Source organism: Scomber scombrus, chromosome 7 (genome assembly GCF_963691925.1).
Source record: "Scomber scombrus chromosome 7, fScoSco1.1, whole genome shotgun sequence".
NCBI lineage: Eukaryota > Metazoa > Chordata > Actinopteri > Scombriformes > Scombridae > Scomber > Scomber scombrus.
The window spans coordinates 32,341,741-32,364,240 of NC_084976.1; the positions used below are offsets into that span (position 1 = coordinate 32,341,741).

Genomic DNA, 22,500 nt, shown 5'->3' on the forward strand with positions numbered 1-22,500 from the left:
CATGTTTATTATTCTTAGGGCCTGATTTACTAAGATCCCAAATAAATGTACTAAATTACGTGCACAGTGCAACAGGTGCAGACGGCAATATTTAAATGAGGGTTTTGTGTCTTAATGGAGAGTTTGGACGAGCAGAAAGCTGCAAGCACAATATGAAATGTGATCAGGTTCTAGTGGAAGAGGTTAACTAATATATTGAGTTATAACAAAAACTAATATTACCAGAGAAACCCACATATGGAGAATATTAGTGACAAAGTCAATGTTAGTAAGACCACAAATATTCCACTCCAGAAATATTAACACGGGTGGAAAAAACTCCGTCCTGTGTGTATTCTGTCATTGTGCCGCCGTCTCCTCGTCTCCATAGTAACAGCAGGTTAATATCTGCCCTTCAAAGGGATTATTTATAGACGCAGTTAGCGTCAGGAACATTACCTTCAGGTTTGGTAAATCACAATATCTACATTTTCTCCTCCCTGTGTTTTGCACACTGGGGTTAAAACGCCTCATATTACATTCATTACGGTAAACTACTAAATGGACAGTGTGTATTATCTCAGTGCGCTGCGTTAGTAGATCAGCTTGCACATTTTTTGCGGGTGATGTCAAGTTTGCAAATGTTTTTACACACGCAGACCTTTAGTAAATCAGGCCCTCAGTGTGCAATAAAGAAACCTGTCATGCTCATTATTTAGTTTCATCTCTTAGATTATTATTATTCAAGATAATCCTGAAAATTATGAACCAAACAGTGAAGGATGTAAATTAAATAACAAGAATAAAATCTACCAAAGTTACAGTCAGTGAACTCACTTCAGAGTCTTCAGTCTACAGTGTGGACTCTCCTGTACAGCAGACAGAAGCTTCTCTGATGAATCAGACAGTTCGTTGAGATTCAGGTGCAGCTCTGTCAGATGAGGGTTGGACTTCACAGCTGAGGTCACAACTTCACATTCAGTGTCTGAGAGTCCAACAGCAGTAAGTCTGTAATGACACATATATTACAACATATTATCATGAACTGGATCAAGGTTCAGACAAACAAGGAGAACACATGTTTGAATCTCAAAAACTAAAATAATGTATTAAAGTTATTAACAAACTAAATGTGAACTCCATGTGTAATGTGTAGAATCAGTAGTGTAGGGAAGTGCATGGATGAGGGGAAATGTGTGCTAGACAATAACAAACACATGAAGCAAAGAAAGAAAAGAGATGTTGCTGGTGGAAGAGAGAGGGAGACACTGAGCAGCTTTGATAAGGTGATCCAGCCCAAAGCCCAGCTGATGCTTCAGCCTGATGACCATTGTAGTTTATAATAATTATCTCTTGATGTGTTGATGAAGAAGGAAACCACCGCTGACATCTCTCACTTGTATATTTTAATGATTTGATTAGAAAAGAGAACAGTGTCAAACATACAGTTCTAACAACACTATATATAGTTTCTAATCTCTAAAAACTCCACCTTCTGAGCAACTGGTCAGTCTGGACCAAACAGCCTCTGGCCCTTTAACTATACCTGGCTTTTAACCTTTAACCTAAGAGCAGCATATGTTCAAGTGTCACAGGATGTCATTAAATGTCATTAAATGTCAGATACCACACCATAACTCTATTATTATTATTATTATTATTATTATTATTATTATTATTATTATTATTATTATTTAGTATTTAATTGTTCTGGATTGTTTCAATAATGATAAACAAACATTTGCATAAACATATGTATGAACTCTCATGTTAATAAGAGTTAACTAATGACAATCATGCCATTAATCCCTATAAATATAACATTGAGCTTTAATGTGTATCAGATCTCTTTAAACAGGCTGAATTCTGCCATTCTGCTCTTATATATTGATCAGACCTCTGTGCATTTCCTGCTACTACTCTTCTCTACACCAACAAGAGAGAAAACAGCTGAGAGTTTCTTTCTGTGACCAACAGAATATCAGAAAGACTTCAGAACAACACCATGTAACACCACTTCCCTCTTTACAATAAAAAGATGAACAGATGAGAAATAAAAGGCTCCATTGCTCGGTTCAACACACTCAGGGGTTTAGTCTCTATGACCAGTAGTTTACGGAGGCTAATGTTGGTTAACGTTAGCTAACTTTACATATTGTTGTATAACTGACATTACTGAATCAGTGTGCTGATTGGCTGATCCTCCGTGCTCACTATGAAATGTCTCAGAAACCTTTAAGAACTAAATGATGATGAAAGCAATTCTCTCTGACTTCACAAATCTTCTTTGTAAAATGAAACAGAACTTATTTTAAACTCTTAATCATAGTGTTAAAAACAGTGTGTGATTATATATGATGTACAGAAGCTGCTCATGTAATAATAACTTTATTCACTGATAACTGTAACATACTGATATATGTTGTGATAAAATGCTGCTGTAATAAAACCTCAACCACAACCTCTAAAGTCCTTCATGTGTTTCACCAGGTTTGAATGAAGCCTCCAACACCCAAAGGAAGAGAAGTAGAAGAAACAACTGTAACATCCAATAATGACTAGAAATAAATAGAATAACTGTTCATTAACTTAACAGCTAGAAACAACCAACTGAAACATTATTTACACATCTGAGACTAAATATAACTGACATGTTATTTCACATATAAACAACTATTTTAATAATAATAATAATTTTATATTATTTATATTAAAGAACTAAACTACTAATCTACACTGATTTATAATGTTAATCACATCTGGACTTACCGAGCCTTTCTGCAGTTCCTCACAGCTGGGATCAGTCTCTGTCGTCCCTCCTCTGATGTGTTGTACTTCTTCAGGTCCAACTCATCCAGAACCTCCTCTGACATCTGCAGCATGTAGGCCAGAGCTGAGCAGTCGAACACAGAGAGTTCCTTCTCTGATCTGTTCTCTGACTTCAGGAACTCTTGGATCTCCTGATGTACTGAGCGGTCGTTCATCTCCATCAGACAGTGGAAGATGTTGATGCTTCTGTCAGGAGAGATATCGTACATGTTCATCTCCTTCAGGTTGTTGATGACTCTCTGGATAGTTTCTGGACTGTTGTCTGTCTGACCCAGTAGGCCTCCTAAGAGACTCTGGTTGGACTCCAGAGAGAGGCCATGAAGGAAGCGGACAAACAGGTCCAGGTGGCCATTTTTACTGTAGAGAGATTTCTGCATGGCTCCCTTCAGGAAGTCATCCATACATGGGTAACTGTAGTCTTCTCCCAGGAAGTTCTTCAGTACCTCTGTCTTCCTGCTGGTGTAACAGTGGTACATGTAGACTGCAGCCAGAAACTCCTGAACGCTCAGATGAACAAAGCTGTAGACGGATTTCTGGAAGATCACACTCTCTGTTTTGAAGATCTCTGTACAAACTCCTGCTAACACAGAGGCCTCTGTGACATCAAGACCACACTGCTCCAGGTCTTCTTGGTAGAACATGATGTTTCCTTTCTGCAGTTGTTCAAACGCCAGCCTCCCCAGCTTCAGAAGAAGGTTCCTGTCAGCCTCCGTCAGCTCCTGTGGACTCGTCTCATGTCCCTCATCATACTTGTTCTTCTTCCTCTTTATCTGAACCAGCAGGAAGTGTGAGTACATGTCAGTCAGGGTCTTGGGCAGCTCTCCTCTCTGGTCTGGAGTCAACATGTGGTCCAGAACTGTAGCAGTGATCCAGCAGAAGACTGGGATGTAACACATGATGTGGAGGCTCCTGGATGTCTTGATGTGTGAGATGATTGTGCTGGACTGCTCTTCATCACTGAATCTCCTCCTGAAGTACTCCTCCTTCTGGGGGTCAGTGAAGCCTCGTACTTCTGTTAGCCTGTCCACACATGAAGGAGGGATCTGATTGGCTGCTGCAGGTCGGGAAGTGATCCAGACGAGAGCCGAGGGAAGCAGCTTCCCCTTGATGAGGTTTGTCAACAGCACGCTGACTGATGACTTCTGTGTGACATCAGACACGACCTCACCGTTGTTGAAATCCAGTGAAAGTCTGCTTTCATCCAGGCCGTCAAAGATGAACAGAACTTTACAGACAGCGAGCTTCTCTGCTGTGAGCTTCTGTAATGTTGGATAGAAAACATGGATCAGCATGAGCAGACTGTACTGCTCATCTTTGATCAAGTTCAGCGACCTGAACGAGAACAGAATCAGCAGACTGATATCTTGGTTGTTGGAGCGCTGTGCCCAGTCCAGAGTGAACTTCAGCACTGAGAAGGTTTTTCCAACGCCAGCGACGCCGTTCATCAGAACCACTCTGATGTGTTTCTGTTGGTCAGTTAAGACTTTAAAGATGTCCTGACACTTGATTGGAGCGTCATGGAGGGTCTTCATCTTGGAAGCTGTTTCAAGCTGCCTCACCTCATGTTGGGTATTAACCTCTTCACTCTGTCCCTCTGTGATGTGGACCTCAGTGAAGATGCTGATGAGGAAGGTTTTAGTTCCTGCTTCATCAGTTCCTTGAGTCACACATTCACATGTGCTGCTCAGACTGATGTGATGTTCATCTAAAACCTCCTGCAGACCACTTTCTGCTGAAAGACAGAAAAAGAAGGTATCATTATAAATATATGTTCAGCAGGATAGAGGAGGTAGATTCCTGTTTTCAGAGATGATGACATCAGCAGACAGATCTTCAGTCTTACTTTGTACAGTGCTGGTCTGACTGTCTGTCTGCAGTCCAGGTCTGGTTCTGGATCCTTCTGCACACTGGGGACAGGAGGAGTCTCCTGATGAAGCAGACTGCTCCTCCACAGAAACACCACTCCTCTTCCTCTCTCTGTGGACATGAACACATTCTTTATGTCACATGACATTAGTGGAGGCCAACCGACAGCTCACATGCTTCATGCAGCTCTTTCCCTTCATAAACAGTCCAGACTCTCAGTATTTGGATATTTCTACATGTGTGTTCTTCAGGCTCTTGAGTAGGTTTACATCCACAGTGAAATAACTGTGTGTTTGCTGTTGGTTTAGTTTCTGCAGCTACATTTACTCTCAGTCACTGCAGCATTAAAGATGGCAGGTTTTTCTACAGTGTTTGAATCTGCTCACATGAATAGTTGGAAGGTGTTTTTCTGTAACTTGCATCATTTAGATAAAAATAAAAAAAATGATCATAAATGATTAAACAAGTGAATGAATATATGAATATTAAAGTGTCATTGGTAACTACAAAATATATCAGTGACTGACTTTTTAAAACAAATAGTGTTGTAATGTAGTTTATGAAATGACATTTAAAAACTGAATCATCTTCAAGTCAGTTTACAGTAGAAACAGTCTCTTACTTTGTGTCTGAGGGTCCAGGTTCATTACTGAAGGTTGGAGGATGATCTTTAGACCGGTCACTCTTCATAGACACATAGCCGGATGTTACAGACTCTGCTCCGTCCTCCTCTTCCTCCTCTTTCTTCATCTTCTGGAGTCTGAGAGGTAAACCAGGAACACTGGAGACACACACACATACACAGTATAATAAACCCAGTCCTGCCTCTCAGCTTAGTAGCTTCTTATTAGTTTACATGACTTTAACTACAACCATGTGTGTTTTCTAGTCATCGCAAAGAGAAACTTTGACTCTGGTTTAAATCCAACAGACTTCAGATAAACATGTGTGTGCTTCTTAACTGTGACTTCTTCACTTAGACATCCTCTCTAACCACAGAAACAACGTTGAAACAGAAACAGAGACTTAACGACTCTGGCCAGATTATGACTTTCCTCTTTCCTCCTTCTTCCTTCCCTTCCTTCCTTCCCTCGACCTTACTCTTCCCTTCTCTTCCTTCCCTCCTTCCTTCCTTCCCTTCCCTCCCTTCCTTCTTCCTCCCTCCCTTCCTTCTTCTTCCCTCCCTCCCTCACTCCCTCCCTCCTTTTCTTCCTTCCTTCCTCCCTCCCTCCTTCCGTCCTTTCCTTCCTTCCCTCCTTCTTCCTCCCTCCCTTCCTTCTTCCTCCCTTCCTCCTTTCCTTCCTTCTTCCTCCCTCCCTTCTTCCTCCCTCCCTCCCTCCTTTCCTTCCTTCTTCTTTCCTTCCTTCCTTTCTTCCTCCCTCCTTTCCTTCCTTCCTTCTTCCTCCCTCCCTCCCTCCTTTCTTTCCTTCCTCCCTCCTTCCTTCTTCCTCCTTTCCTTCCTTCTTCTTCCCTTCCTCCCTCCTTTCCTTCCTTCTTCCTCCCTCCCTCAATCCCTGCCTCCTTTTCTTCCTTCCTTCCTTCCTCCCTCCTTTCTTCCTTCTTCCTCCCTCCCTTCCTCATCCCTTCCTCCCTTCTTCCTCCCTCCCAACCTCCCTTCCTTCCTTCATCCTCCTTCCCTCCCTCCTTTCCTTCCTTCATTCCCCCTTTCTTTCCTTCCTTCCTTCCTTTCCTTCCTTCTTCCTCCCTTCCTTCCTCCCTTCCTCCCTCCTTTCCTTCCTTCTTCTTCCTTCCCTCCCTCCTTTCCATCCTTCTTCCCTTCCTTCATTCCTCCTTTCCTTTCCTTCCTTCCTCCATCCCCCTTTCTTTCCTTCCTTCCTTCCTTCCTTCCTTTGTCCTCCCTTCCTTCCTTCCTCCCTTCTTTCGTTCCTTCTTCCTCCCTCCCTCCCTTCCTTCCTTCCTTCCTTCTTCCTCCCTCCCTTCCTTCCTCCCTTCCTTCCTCCCTCCTTTCCTTCCTTCCTTCCTCCCTTCTTCCTCCCTCCCAACCTCCCTTCCTTCCTTCTTCCTCCTTCCCTCCCTCCTTTCCTTCCTTCATTCCTCCTTTCTTTCCTTCCTCCTTTCCTTCCTTCCCTCCTTCTTCCTCCCTCCCTTCCTTCCTTCTTTCTCCCTCCCTTCCTTCCTTCCTTCCTTCCTTCCTTGACCTTTAAGATTGAGCCACGTGGGATTCACCAAACAGTGGTATCAGCAGGAAACAGTCGTAAAGGATCTTGGTAAACATGATGAATCCCAGCTGTTCTAAATGAACGCGTTCCAGAGAAGAGTAAACTAACATGAATGATGATCTTAAAACACCATATAAGGTCAGACGTCCGGCAGGTTGTAGAGAAGCTCCATTCATGAAAACGACACTAAAGACTAAAGAAGTTTACGAGCTCAGAAACAGATCAACACAAACACAGATTATTATTTATTGTTAGTGGAGGAATTAAAGGAGAGAAGAAGACAAAGAAGGAGGAAGAATGAGCCGTGCTGTGAACGCTAAAAACAGAAATGATTTAACATTTCGTGGTGAAGAGAGAGCTGAGCCGATGGTCATGAGCTTTGGGTAGTGACCTAAAGAACAAGATCGCGGGTGCAAGAGGCCGAAATGAGCTTCCTCCGTAGGGTGGCTTTATTCTCTTTATATTACGACTTTATTCTCCTAATATTACGACTTTATTCTCTTAATATTACGACTTTATTCTCTTAATATTACGACTTTATTCTCTTAATATTACGACTTTATTCTCCTAATATTACGACTTTATTCTCCTAATATTACGACTTTATTCTCTTAATATAACGACTTTATTCTTCTAATATTAGGACTTTATTCTCTTAATATTATGACTTTATTCTCCTAATATTACGACTTTATTCTCCTAATATTACGACTTTATTCTCTTAATATTATGACTTTATTCTCCTAATATTACGACTTTATTCTCCTAATATTATGACTCTCTTAATATTACGACTTTATTCTCTTAATATAACGACTTTATTCTCTTAATATTACGACTTTATTCTCTTAATATTACGACTTTATTCTCCTAATATTACGACTTTATTCTCCTAATATTATGACTTTATTCTCTTAATATTATGACTTTATTCTCTTAATATTACGACTTTATTCTCTTAATATTACGACTTTATTCTCTTAATATTACGACTTTATTCTCCTAATATTCTCCTAATATTATGACTTTATTCTCCTAATATTACGACTTTATTCTCTAAAAAAATCGACTTTATTCTCTTAATATTACGACTTTACTCTCTAAAAAATCGACTTTATTCTCTTAATATTACGACTTTATTCTCTAAAAAATCGACTTTATTCTCCTAATATTACGACTTTATTCTCTTAATATTATGACTTTATTCTCTTAATATTACGACTTTATTCTCTTAATATTACGACTTTATTCTCTAAAAAATCGACTTTATTCTCTTAATATTACGACTTTATTCTCTAAAAAATCGACTTTATTCTCCTAATATTACGACTTTATTCTCCTAATATTACGACTTTATTCTCCTAATATTACGACTTTATTCTCTAAAAAATCGACTTTATTCTCCTAATATTACGACTTTATTCTCCTAATATTACGACTTTATTCTCTTAATATTATGACTTTATCCTCGGTCGGATGAAAATGGGGCCGTCCCAGGTGGCTGCCTGTAGCCGCACTGTAATTTCCCAGCTTGGGATCAATAAAGTATATCTATCTATAAAACAGCTGCTTACTCTGGCTGGAAAGGACTGATCAAATGTTCTGTTGATGGTAATTTGATGCGTATCTTATTTTTCCTTTAGTTCTTTTATCCATCGAGTCCATCCAGACGCAAACTTAAACATGTTTTAACTTTCTTTTCTCTGTGGCTGGTTTGTAGCTCACCTAGAAAATCATATCTGCTGCTTTATATGAACATCTCCGGTAATATGTTGTGTTTCAGATCAGATAGATCAATAATGACACTAATCATTATTTATAGCAGTAATATTAACACTCACCTGCTTTAAAGCTGCTTTGTCCTTCTTCTGCTCCGTTGACTTCAAATGGCGTCTAAAGACTGAATAGTTTCACTTTTAGAGTTATTTCCTGTTTGACTACTCCCTTCCTCTTTACTGGAAGTCACGTGTGTGTGTGTGTGTGTGTGTGTGTGTGTGTGTGTGTGTGTGTGTGTGTGTGTGTGTGTGTGTGTGTGTGTGTGTGTGTGTGTGTGTGTGTGTGTGTGTGTGTGTGTGTGCGTATATCATTCTCAGATGTGACTCTGTGTCCTTTATGTATATTTGAGTCTTACTAATACATCTTCCAATCCTTTAAACTACATGTTTGATACACATGAATAAATCAATGAATCAAACATGTGTGTGTCATTGAGGTGAACACAGCACCAGACCTGTCCCACCAGCAGATGGCAGTATGGTGTCACTGCAATGGACGAGTAGCAGAGAGTCTGCAGCATTGTCCATCATTGGTGGAGAAAATACATCGGTTTCATATTGAAAAGATTTGACTCTTCACTTTATCAGTGTGCTTTAAGTGTGATTTTATTGATGTGTTACTTCCAGTGTTACATGCTGCAGGCTGCCTCTGTTTACTGACTGAAACACTGTAAATACACTCAAACTATAAGTCAAAGTACACGTTCACTCTAACTCTGACTCACATCCACAACTCAGATGTTAGCGGCTGCAGTGCTTACACTACCAGGGAAAATGTGATATCACATTTTCACAAAAACTGCAATAAAAGTCCTATTTCCATAGCAGATAGTTCACTACTCATACACATACACATTATTCATCGTTATCGCTGCTATTGTTCATGTTTTCACCAGTTTTACTCAACTGGAAATACAGAAACATAAGCACATTAGCTCAGTGTTGCTACATGCTGCTTCTGTTTACTGTAGCTGCTCTTACAGGTGAACAAGTATGAGTGAGGATAATTAGTGAACACAAATGAACCAATAACACATGAGAGTGAGTTGGGGGGTTTTCACTGTCCATTCATGAGTCCCATATCACTGTGGATCCCACATACTACATTAAACATGTTCAGTCATTAGAACGTGCTGTGTTTGACCATCAGTTTTATAATATTATGTCATTATTTCATTACCATAAAGCAATACTAAGAAAATAAACAACTTTTTCTGACAAAGCTATGAATGGAAATAATACAAAGCTCATCAGTCCATGGCATGTTGAAACCTTTGTGTGTTAAGTTAACATCAATTAATAAATGAGCTCTTTGGTGGAAGTACTTAAAAGTGGAACTTACTATATGTGGGATTCCTCTTTTCTAGATGATGGAGTACTCGTCCTTCGTGTACTTGGGACCTTTACCTCGGCCTCTCCATCTGTTGTCTGAGTCCTCGTGCTCTGCATTCTTGTTGTAGTGCATGCATGCTAAAAGCAATCTAAGTATAACAAAGGAAGTATTAGTAGGTCTACAACAGATGAGGATATCTAATGTACAAAGTGAAAGAAATAATTACAGTTTATGTTAAGCTGGAAACATTCTGACTAAATGAATGCAGACCATGAAGTTACCAACCTGCTCAGCTTTTCAGTAGAAGAGAACACAACATAGTTTGGGGTGAACCTAAGGAGCAGTCTGTCTGAGGTCTGGTAGTGGAAACTCAGCTTGGAAATGTCTTCCTGCAGCAAGCTTCCCACAAGCTTTAGTACCTATGAAGTATGATATGATAAAACAAGAAAACAACAAACTCCATGAAAACGTAGATAAGTCTGAATGATTTTGTGCCCTCTAAATCAGATACAGGCTTCAGGAAGTGGTCTGAGTATGGACTCACCAATTTACATCAACTCCACAATGCTGGTCATTTTAAATCATTTACACAGCTGTCGGAGGAAGTTAAGCTGCCAAGCACAGATTTCTTCAGATACTTACAATTATGGGATTTCTTATTAAAACACAAAGGCTGGGACAAAGTTGTTAAACCAACGCTAATTGAATTGTTATTGATTAAAGTACAAACAAAAAAATGGGATAAGAAATGAATAAGCTAAATATTCCTGAGCATGAATTTGAATAATACTACACAGGTTAAGGAGAGATGGGAAATTGAAATGAATTCCAACATATAACATGATATGTGGGAGGAAATGTGTACATCTGGTAACTAATTCAAATGTATGGAGAGAATTTAAATGGAAGGTAGTCATGAGATTCTTTCAGACACCTGAAATTACAGCTAAGTTTAGCACTACACACTCAAATAAATGCTGGAGAAACTGAGGCCCACACATTGGTAATCAGACCCACATACTCTGGCTATGCACAACACTGGAAGCACTCTGGAAGGAAGTGTTTGAAACACTTCATTAAATATTTGGTGAATATTTGGTGGAAATATAACAATGGACCCAATGGACCCAATGGTGACCCTACTAGGTCTATTATCAAGAGGTTTGGAAGGAAGAGCCAAAACATATCTCTTACAGATACTACTAGCAACAGCAGTTACATGCATTACATGAAGGTGGTTGAAGCCTGACCCTCCAACACACAATATGTGGACTGAAAAAATAAAGGAAATATATCAAATGGAACAAATAACATATTCCCTGAGGCTTCAGAAACATATATCCACTAAAAGGTGGAGCCCTGCTGTGGGTATACTGATATAATTCTGTTTATTTTATTCCATCTTGCTTTATTCTATCTTATTTTATATGTTTCTTTGTCACTATAGTCTCTATCTCTCTTGTTGGACCATCACTGTTACCTTGTGTATGAAACAGCAGATATGATGAATATGATTCTGGATGATTTTGAATGAAACTTAAATAAAAACTAAACGTAGATAAGTCATAAAGTTATAGATTATAATCAAAGGTGACCAACAGAAAGGAAAATAAAAGTGCATATTTTTATATTTGTAATGAAGATTAAGGAATGATGTTAAGTTTTTATTCTTCAAGACTCTGTTGGTCTAAGCTGCAGGTTCATGGAGGGAGGTGATGGTCTAGTTCACACACACACACACACACACACACACACACACACACACACACACACACACACACACACACACACACACACACACACACACACACACACACACACACACACACACACACACACACACACACACACACACACACACACACACACACACACACACACACACACACACACACACACACACACACACACACACACACACACACACACACACACACACACACACACACACACACACACACACACACACACACACACACACACACACACACACACACACACACACACACACACACACACACACACACACACACACACACACACACACACACACACACACACACACACACACACACACACACACACACACACACACACACACACACACACACACACACACACAGAGTCACACGCGCACTCACACAAACACAGAAATATACACACAAACACAGATACACACAAACACAGACACACACACACAGACACACACACGCACACACACACAAAAGGACACACACAGACACACGCACACACACAGAGACACACGCGCACACAGACGCAAACATACAGACACAGACACAAGGACTCAAACACAGACACACAGTCTGGGTTTTGTCAGTTGTGGGGTCCACCAGTTATTGGGTCACTAGTGAGGACCACCCTTTCCAGTGGTCAGACATGCTTGATAAAAATCAGTGTAGGTTAAGATTTATTGTTGAAGACAAATATCACTTTAAATTATCAATTAAAACAACTTTTGTTACAAACCAGTTTTTTTTTATCACTTTTGGGGACAGTACTGGTTTTCATCACTAATGGGGTCCACTTTCACACGGTCCCTGTTTTCATCACACACACACACACACACAGAAATACAAAAACACACACACACACACACACAGACATACACACACACACACACACATAGAGACACACTCACAGAGACAAACGCACACAGACAGACACACACAGGCGCACACTCACACATACACACACACCTACACAAATACCTAAACACACGTATGCACAAACACACAGACACACTCAAACAGACACACACACACAAGCACCCACACATCAACACACAGACACAAATACACACACACACACAGACAGAGACACACGCACACACACAAAAAGACACACACACCTACACACACAGACACAGACACACACACAGACACACACACAGAGACACATGCGCACACACACTTACAAACAAACACCTCTAAACACTCACAGAGACACACACATCGACACACATACACACACACACACACACGCACAGACACGCACACAAGCACACAGACACACACACAGACATACAAACATACATACACAGACACACACACACAGACATACACACACACACACACACAGACACACAGAGAAACACGCACACACACAGAGAGTCACATGCGCACACACACTACACACACACACACAGAGACACACGCGCACAAACAAACACACCCACACCGAGCCACATGCGCACTCACACTTACACAAACACACCTCTACACACTCACACAGAGACAGACATGCACACACAAACACACACACATAGACAGACGCACACACACACAGAAATACACACACCTACACACACAGACATATACATATACAGACACACAGACACACACATACAGACACACACACACACACACACACACACACACACACAGACACACAAACACCTCTGAACACTCACACATCGACACACACACACACACACACACACACACAGACACACATACACACACAAATCGAAACACAGACATACAGACAAACACACAAGGACGCAAACACAGACACACACAGTCGGGGTTTTGTCAGTTGTGGGGTCCACCAGTTATTGGGTCACTAGTGAGGACCACCCTTTCCAGTGGTCAGACATGCTTGAAAAAAAATCAGTGTAGGTTAAGATTTATTGTTGAAGACAAATATCACTTTAAATTATCAATTAAAACAACTTTTGTTACAAACCAGTTTTTTGATCACTTTTGGGGACAGTACTGGTTTTCATCACTAATGGGGTCCACTTTCACACGGTCCCTGTTTTCATCACACACACACACAGAAATACAAACACACACACACACACACACACACACAAAGACACAAACACACAGACACGCATACACACAGAAATACAAACACACACATACACAGAGTCACACACACACACACACACACACACACACTTACACACACACACCTCTACACACTCACTCAGAGACACACACACACAGAAAGACGCACACTCCCACATACACAAACACCTAAACACACGTACGCACAGACACACACACACACACACAGACACACGCACACACACACAAACAGACACACACTCACAAACACCTATACAAACGTACGCACAAACACACACAGACACCCACACACACGTACATACGCACAGACACACACAGAGACACATACACAGACAGACACACAATCACACATATGCACACACACACACCTATACAGACACACACACAGACACACACAATCAGTTCTTCCTGACTGCTTCCAACTTTTTGGACAGATTTTTAAAATGGATCGTGGATTGTGCCTGTAAATAAATACTTTCACTGAGTCACGATAGATAGAGATAGATGGATAGATGATAGATGGATAGATACTTTATTGATTCCCTAGGGTAAATTTAGGGTCCAGCTGACTCACTATGCTTTCCCTGACCCACTCTCATATACAATACAGAATGATTATGCAATGTGTGATGTGTTGTCTTCTCCTGATTGGCTGTTGATCTGACTCCATCCTCCACCTTCTCACATTCCAGGATATGTGACTTCCATGTGATCCCATTAACCCTCCTGTTGTCCTCGTGTCAAGGAAGGAAGGGAGGAAAGGAGGAAGGAAGGGAGGGAGGAAGGAGGAAGGAAAGGAGGGAGGAAGGGAGGAAGGAAGGATAGAAGGGAGGAAGGAAGGTAGGGGGAGGAAAGAAGGAAAGAAAGAGAGAAAGAGGAAGGGAGGGAGAAAGGAAAAGAGGAATGAAGGAAAGAAGGATAGAGGAAAGAAGGAAGGGGGAAGGTAGGGGGGAGGAAAGAAGGAAGGGAGGAAGGTAGGGGGGAGGAAAGAAGGAAGGGAGGAAGGAAGGAAGGAAGGAAGAAGGGAAGGAAAGAAGGAGGGAGGGAGGAAGGAAGGACAGAAGAAAGGGGGATGAAGGGAGGAAGGAAAGGAAGAAAGGACAGAAGGAAAGGAGGAAAGAAAGAGAGAAGGAGGGAGGGAGGAAGGACAGATGGAAGGAATGAAGAAAGGAAGGAAGGAAGAAGGGAAGGAAAGAAAGAGGGAGGAAGGAAGGAGAGAAGGAAAGGAGGAAAGAAAGAGAAGGAGGGAGGGAGGAAGGAAGGACAGATGGAAGGAATGAAGGGAGGAAAGAAGGAAGGAAGAAGGGAAGGAAAGAAGGAGGGAGGAAGGAAGGACGGACAGAAGAAAGGGGGATGGAGGATGGAAAGGAAAGAAGGAAAGGAAGAAAGAAAAAGAGAAGTAGGGAGGGAGGGAAGAAGGACAGATGTAAGGAAGGAAGGTTAAGCAAGTCCAGTGTAGTGTGATAGTTCCTATCTCTGAAACTACAGAATCACAATACATCCTGTATCTATGGTTACAGAGCAGTAGCCCCCCCCCCCCCCTTTTGTTTCATATCTTCTTTACCTTCAGAGATAACTACTTCCTCATCATCATTATTGATAGAAGCTCTGTTCTGTCTTTAAGGGTTACTTCTGCATCATGTCTTACAAAAGGTCAACTGTCTTCAGTACTTTTCCACTGTCATCTTGGGAGCGTTCATATTACACGACACACATAATGCTTTCAAACTGTCACACATAGCACCACATTATCATATGAAACAAACAATAAAATAATTAATCCCATTAGCTGATACTTTAGCATATATTTACACTATAAATAAACGCTCTCCTCCTCACAAAGTAATGGGTTGCCCTCCGTCCTCGGCTACATCTAGAAGTTTATAAGCCTGCTGCATCTTCCACTGGTAGAAGAACTGCTGGAGAAAGTGTGTGATTGGACCAATAGACTGGAGCCAGAGTGATGACAGAGACTTAATGAACAATGAGAATAGTGTGATCACTATACCAACGTGTTGAGGTGTCACTGTGGCGATGTCGTCATCAGTTCCACAGCAGTGAAGCACAGATGAAGCTTTAACTGAAACATTAACTGGTGTGTTGGTGGTGATGTGTAGTGTTTGGTGTCTAGTCTCATCAGACCAAAGAAGCTTCTTCCAGTTGATCACGGAGTCTCCCGCATGTCTTTGGGTTAATGTTCTTCAACAGTGGCTTTCTCTTTGCCTCTCTCCCATAAAGCAACAGTTGTTATATGCAGAGTCTCTCCCACCTCAGCTGCTGAAGCTTTTAACTCATTCACACTAGTCACAGGTGTCTTTATATTAGAATCACCTGAGACACATTCACTGCACTCAGCTGATCTCTGTTTCACTAATTGTGAGACTACTAGCACCAATTAGCTGGACCTCTACTGAATTATATCAGTCTGTTTAAAGGGGCTGAATATTTATGCAATCACTCATTTTACATTATATATTTTTAATTAATTGACATTACTTAGTAGAAAATGTTTTCTTTGATATTAAAGAGTTGTTTTGTGTTATATTGACCATGATTTCATTTATAAAAGCAATAAAAGGGGAAAATGTCCAAGAGGGTGAATTCTTTTAATAAGCAGTGTATGAGTATGAAGCTTAGCTAAAGTTCAGACAGGAAGTCCATCTTTGTTTGCTCACCTCATACTTTTATTTCTCATTCTTTAGTCATTCTGATCCTTCTCACAGCTCATACTGATCTCTGTCAAAGCTCATATTTTCCTTGCTGTTATTTCTGGAGCATCAGTTGTTCACATCAGCTGGTCAAGTCTAACCAATAGCACGGTGACACACCTTCACTGTCAGCCTATCATAGTGCAGCTGTCTTTATAAATGCTCTCCTTCTCTGCTCAGGTGATTTCTTGATGCTGTGTTTGTGTGACGCACCATCTCCCCATCACCTCCCAGTCTGCAGATTCCTCAAAGCAACACTTCAATTTCATCAGCTGATCAGTTTCAGCCTCATGATGACTTTGTTGTGATTGGCCTGAGATTGATTGATGGCAGTCATCAGCCAGCAGATGGACTGAAAGCTCAAACATAAAGTGAATACTGCAGAAATCTCTTTCATCAAGTTTGTTTTCTTGTTTTACAATTACAACTTATTTATTTTTATTCTATTTCTTATTTTCACTGTAGTTATTCTATATCTTTAATTGCATTGTGTATTTAAGGTTTTATGGCTGTTAAGCACCTTTTTAAAAAAAAGAGTGCTACATATATATCAATTAATATCATTGTACTTATTTAAATTAAATTGTAAGAACATAATGAAAAATACAACTTAGTAAGGCAGGAAATGTAGTATATTCCCCCCTGAATGATTCACACCAAGCTGGAAAAGATTCTTTAATGCCACTTTTCTGACATGGAAAACTTTCATTCTGGCTTTAAGAGAAATATAATATAGTATGTTGTGGTTTTATGAAGAACATTAGCAGACTGATATGTTGTCACCATCTCTGTCAACACAGGATGAAACTAAACTGCTGAAGAGTTCAAGAAGAATTATATCACAGATAAGAAGGAAGAAAAAAGAGACAGATGTGATATCTTATTGCCCCCATCAAATAAAAGTTTCTTACAGGGTGAATATATCAGCGAGCTCTCATCACATGGTCAGCTTTTTATCTATTTATTATCATCATATATTTATATCAGCATATAAAAATCAGACTTTGGCAAAACGCTTAACTACAGCAGCACAGAAACAACCTCCTTTAGAGAAAAATTTGCTTTTACAAATTTAGTTGAACCTGAAAACATCTTCATGGAGATTAAAGAGCTGAACTGCTCCTCAAGCCATAAAAAACACACACACTTCCCCAACAGTGTCTTTTTTTAAATCAGCCTTTAGCCATCCTCCTCTGAAAATATCTTACAGTCTGGAGCCATTTAACAGTTTTTTTTAACTTTATTTAACTTTTGATGAAAAATATTAAACTAGGACTAAATAATTTCTCTGTATAATCTTCATAATCACACACAAATTAAAGAAGAATAGTTTCACAATTTTTCAAGTCTATCTTAAACCATCAATCAGGTGTCCACATGAAGCTCTCTGTAATCATCCTCCTGTTCATACTGAATATTAAAAGATCTTTAAATGTGTTTCCAGTGTTCAGTGATGGAGGATTGTATCACAGTGTGTCCACACAGTCATTTAAAGTATCTGATCAGCTTCTATTGAGCATCAGCAGTCTGAGTTAGTCATATCAAGTGATATCTGACACATTTACAGTCTTTTTATCGTCAAATTCCCTCTTAGTGGTTCCCTGTTGAGCTGTGGTGGAAGTATAGTAACAAAAAGACTTTGCTACTAAAAACACTGTAACGTTGAAACATAGAAGATGAAGATTTGACTCATTTGGACGCTGAAGCTTCATATTAGCTTCAGATGAAAGCTAAAGATGAAAATAGGTAACTTGAGACAGTAAAACAGTCAGCTGTTATAGGGTTCATCTTCACACTCAGCTTAAGTTGAGCAGTCTGGAAAGGTTTGGATCCACCTCAAGGAGGGCAACAATAAAATCTGAGCTGGCTTCACTTCCCTTTCTTCGCACCATGTCGATCACTTTACGAGCTCTGTTCACTCGCGTTTCTGTTCTGGCCGACTCCATTTCACCATCATTTATAACACCAAACTCAAGAAGTTTATCCAGAAGCAGGTTTAGATTAGCATCAGACACTCTGCTAATAAACTGTGTCCGAACCAACAACAGCTTCTCTGCTGGGACGATGTCCTCAGCTGGGTGATTCCTCTGCTGGGAGTCTGTCCCCTGCTGGGAGATTCCTGTGCTGGGTTGGTTCCCCCTGCTGGGAGATTCCTGTGCTGTGCTGCTTTCCCCCACTGTGGCACTTCTTGGACCTGGAAGAAAACCAGAGACTGTTGTTTAATAACCCAACAGTCACTTTTAAACAGAGACCTTTTAAAAAATGATGAACATTTGAACTAAATCAGTGTGTGACATGAGACGGGGATGGTATTTCCAGACAGCCGGCAATTAGGAGTAATTTTCCCTGGTAGGGTCTCTGCTGCGAGCCATTGGTAATGTTTGTTTTATCTGTCGGGGAAATCCTGTAGAAGCAGTTCTATGTTGAAAATATAGATACAGTTATGTTGTTAAGTATAACAAGAAAACAGCAAAGTTTATGACAAGAAACATGTCTTGGTGGTAGCAACACGCGACCATGTTGAATACTTTAAATTAATTTTACTCACTATTCAATATGTATGCCACCTAGTGGTGGTATCACAAGTGACACTGTGGCAGACAATAATGGACTTAATCCAGAAAAAAAAAAAAAAATCCAGTTCAGATTGGACAATCATACTGTTCTTAACACAGCTTGCAAAGCTTTAATAACAGTTCTAGAGGAGTGAAGCATGGCGACTGTTCAGCCTGTTGTAGAAACAGCTTTGCTATAAAACACAAGTTCAGTTTGATGGTAAGCACATGCTGTATGACAGATACTTTTACCTCACTCAGAGGAATGTTGTTCGGCAGCAGTAATACGTCAAGTATTCGATCATCACCATCCGGAGGTCGGAGGAACAGCAGAACCTGGCCGCTGATTGGTCGTATGATGTTAATAAACCTCTGAACAACGTCCCAGACGAGGCCCAGGAGAGAGAAGTGAGGCACGTTCACAACCACATGAGTGTCTGTAATCTCCAGCGGCTCCAGGATGCTCATTCCATCATCAGTGATGTGGACGACAGACAGCAGACCCTCAGGGAGCGGAGCTGTGAAAACACATTTATGTTACTAACAACAACCTCAATATATGTTAGTACTCATTTTACTTGATGTGCAGGACAATAAATAAATACATTAAGTTAAGTTGAGGAGAAAATGAAAACATAAGGAATACAGATAAATCAAGTTTTTAGTATTTTCATTATTCCAAGATGATAAACCTGATAACATCCTGAACTTTTCTCTTTGGACGATTCTTTCAATGTGTTTCTAACAACCAACCAACAAATCATGCTCTGTTGAAGAAAAGCTATTTCAATATGCTGATTTCTAGATAAGTGTAATGCTGTAAAATGTCATTTCTTTCACAGTCCCAAAGGATCACAGTGCTTTTCTCCAGAGACCATCAGGTGAGAGATTCCACTAATATATCAGATATTATATCATATTTAACTCAAAGTTACTGAACACATTTATTTCCCCAGATGATGAACCCTTTTCACTTTCCTCATCGGCTTCTCAGGATAAACTGTACATGTTTAGCTCCAACGTTGGTGAGATCAAAGAACTGATAAATCATCAGTGTTTGTTCATCTTGTGGTTGTAGTAAACTCTGCAGCCTGTAGGAGGCGCTAACAAGAGTCTTTTTATTGTTTTAATAAAACTCACAAAGCACAATGATCATCTTACCATCCATGGTTTCACAGTGTGGCAGGCGGAGCTGACTGACAGCACCGTCAGGACTGTGGATGTTGAACAGCGGCCCTGCAGCCGTCTTGCCAGCTGGTTGTAGAAGGCTTTCGTCCCATTGGACGGTCCTGTACTGTAGCTCCGCCTCCTGAACCGTACCAAACACCAGTCCGGTCAAAGTACACCTGAACACACCTGGACCAGGACAGCTGAACCTGTAGGACACAGAGGAGCTGATCACACAACACAAACCTGAATAAAAAGTAAAGTTGCTGCAGTGTTTCAAAAGCTGGAGACCAAACTGAACATCTGGATGAGATGTGAGTGAAGCAGCAGCTGCAGGAGTATGAAGTGAAAGTGAAGCGTCATCACTGAAAGGAGCCAATGAGGTTGAGGGTTGAAATATTGTGCATCTCATGTTTTAGTTACCTGTATGAAATGTTTGCAGACTCAGTCAGCACTTTGGGTGTGAAGTCCTAAAATGGAGAAAGTGACAACATTAGTTAGAGAAAGTGAGCAGCTCACCCTCACAGTCGTACAGCTGACAGGATCCTCACTGCTTCAGTTTCTACTCCACCTGAACTCTTTACTGTTTATTCATCACTTCTTTAACTTTACAACGTGCAGTGAAATGATGCTGCTAGACTACGTTAGACAGCAGCTGGTGGCTTCACAGATGAGTGAGAGGAGAAGAAACGACAGTTTGAAGATCACACAGATGACAGCAAATCATGTTTAAGAGTGTTGAATGAAAAATGGACATTTGTATTGGTTGTACCTGCCAGTAACTGGTCCCAGTCACATTCTCTCTGCACTCAAGCTGCTGTTTCAGCCTCTCTGGATCATCAGGATCCAGCTGATCCTTTGTGCTGGATGTGGACGGATCAGCTGGGAGAAGAAGACACACAGCAGATGTTAAACTCACTTCTAGACATGAAGCTTGTGGCCCAGTGGGCAAAGACACAAAGAGAAAGCTGCAACACAAAGTCCCAGTTTAAGACTGGACAGAGACTTTGTCCAAATGTCTCCTGTTGGTCTCTACTGGAAAACCTTCAAAAAAATCAAAATTAAACAAACACTTATAGATAACAAACACAGTCATGTTTCATTAAAGACCCAAAACCAAAGTTACACTGGATTTACAAAGTGTCCATAAAGAATATTTTTATTCTATTGTTTCAATCATTACAGTGGAACAAACTGTCTAAACAACATTTTAAATCCAAACTCAACACAGAAATCACTGAAATTCAACTGAATTCAACTTCTTGCAGTGAGGCAACACAACATCTTTCACAACAATAACAATAGATCAGAATAGTCCCCTAGAGTGCAACGTGATATCTTCTAGTGTTGTGTTGTCTGACCAAAATATTGACTTCAGATGGATATAAAACAGAGAAAAACAGGAAATGGCTCCGTCCAAAAGTAACAAAATCCTCCTACCAGCCTCTCTGCCAGAAAATGAGTCTCTTTAAAGATGTTGTGATCACAGCGGTTCCTGATTCCCAGACCAACTTGAGACTGATACTAGGGCTCTGACAGAGATGGAGCTGACCCTAACCCCGAGGCTGCATTCAGACATTAGCCCTGGATGAAAACATGCAGCCCTCTCATCTCTCATTCATCTGAATGGAGGCAACACAGCGAGCTACACAAACACAACGCATGCTCGTCCAATAGAAAAGTTGAACCTGGCCCAACGTGTGCTGCAACAAAATGTGACATCATCCAACAAGAAACTGTGTTGATAAATGACAAACATGCAAAGACACATTCCTGCTGGATTCCTTTGTAATGTGAACGCTGCATTTCTATTACAAACAACTATGCAGTGTTTAGTGTGTGATAAACCATCAAACACATGATTAGTGTTCCCAGCTAGTACTTCCTGTCTCACCTGAACCTTAACAACACACCGTACCAACCAAGCCTCCTGTGTTGTTTTCACTCTGAATCCTGATAAGTGAACAAACGCACCATGGTGCATTCAAAGTGGAATAAAAACTGGTGGACAGAGCCAAGTCACAAACACACTTCAGTCCACAGACACAATCTCAACTAGTTGTCTTTAGATGTGTATTTAGTCTCGTCACAATCACACTTTGAACCGGTCACAGTCTCAACACTCACGTCCTTTATGTGTGGCAGGTGTAGCGCTGTCCCGTCTGTCCTCCACCCTGCAGGAATAAATACAAACACAGCAGTTATTTGGACTGGCTTATGAAGACGGTTCAAATAATCAGACTGTATCTCTTCACTAAAGAGAACTCTGTGATTC

General features: G+C 40.6%; 1 protein-coding gene across 2 annotated transcripts in view; it reads right to left on the reverse strand.

Annotated features, from left to right (window-relative positions):
• LOC133983071 (NLR family CARD domain-containing protein 3-like) overlaps positions 1-22,500 on the reverse strand; it is a 59,377-nt gene that overhangs the window by 17,823 nt on the left and 19,054 nt on the right. Inside the window, exons 3-6 of one of the 2 annotated variants that reach the window (XM_062422015.1) lie at positions 5,297-5,455; positions 4,652-4,785; positions 2,749-4,540; positions 817-987 (exon numbers count right to left, since the gene is read on the reverse strand). The exons of the other annotated variant lie outside the window; for it this stretch is intronic. Coding sequence (XP_062277999.1) covers positions 817-987; positions 2,749-4,540; positions 4,652-4,785; positions 5,297-5,455 — 2,256 coding nt within the window. The remainder of the gene's footprint in view (positions 1-816; positions 988-2,748; positions 4,541-4,651; positions 4,786-5,296; positions 5,456-22,500) is intronic. 2 annotated transcript variants of the gene reach the window in all.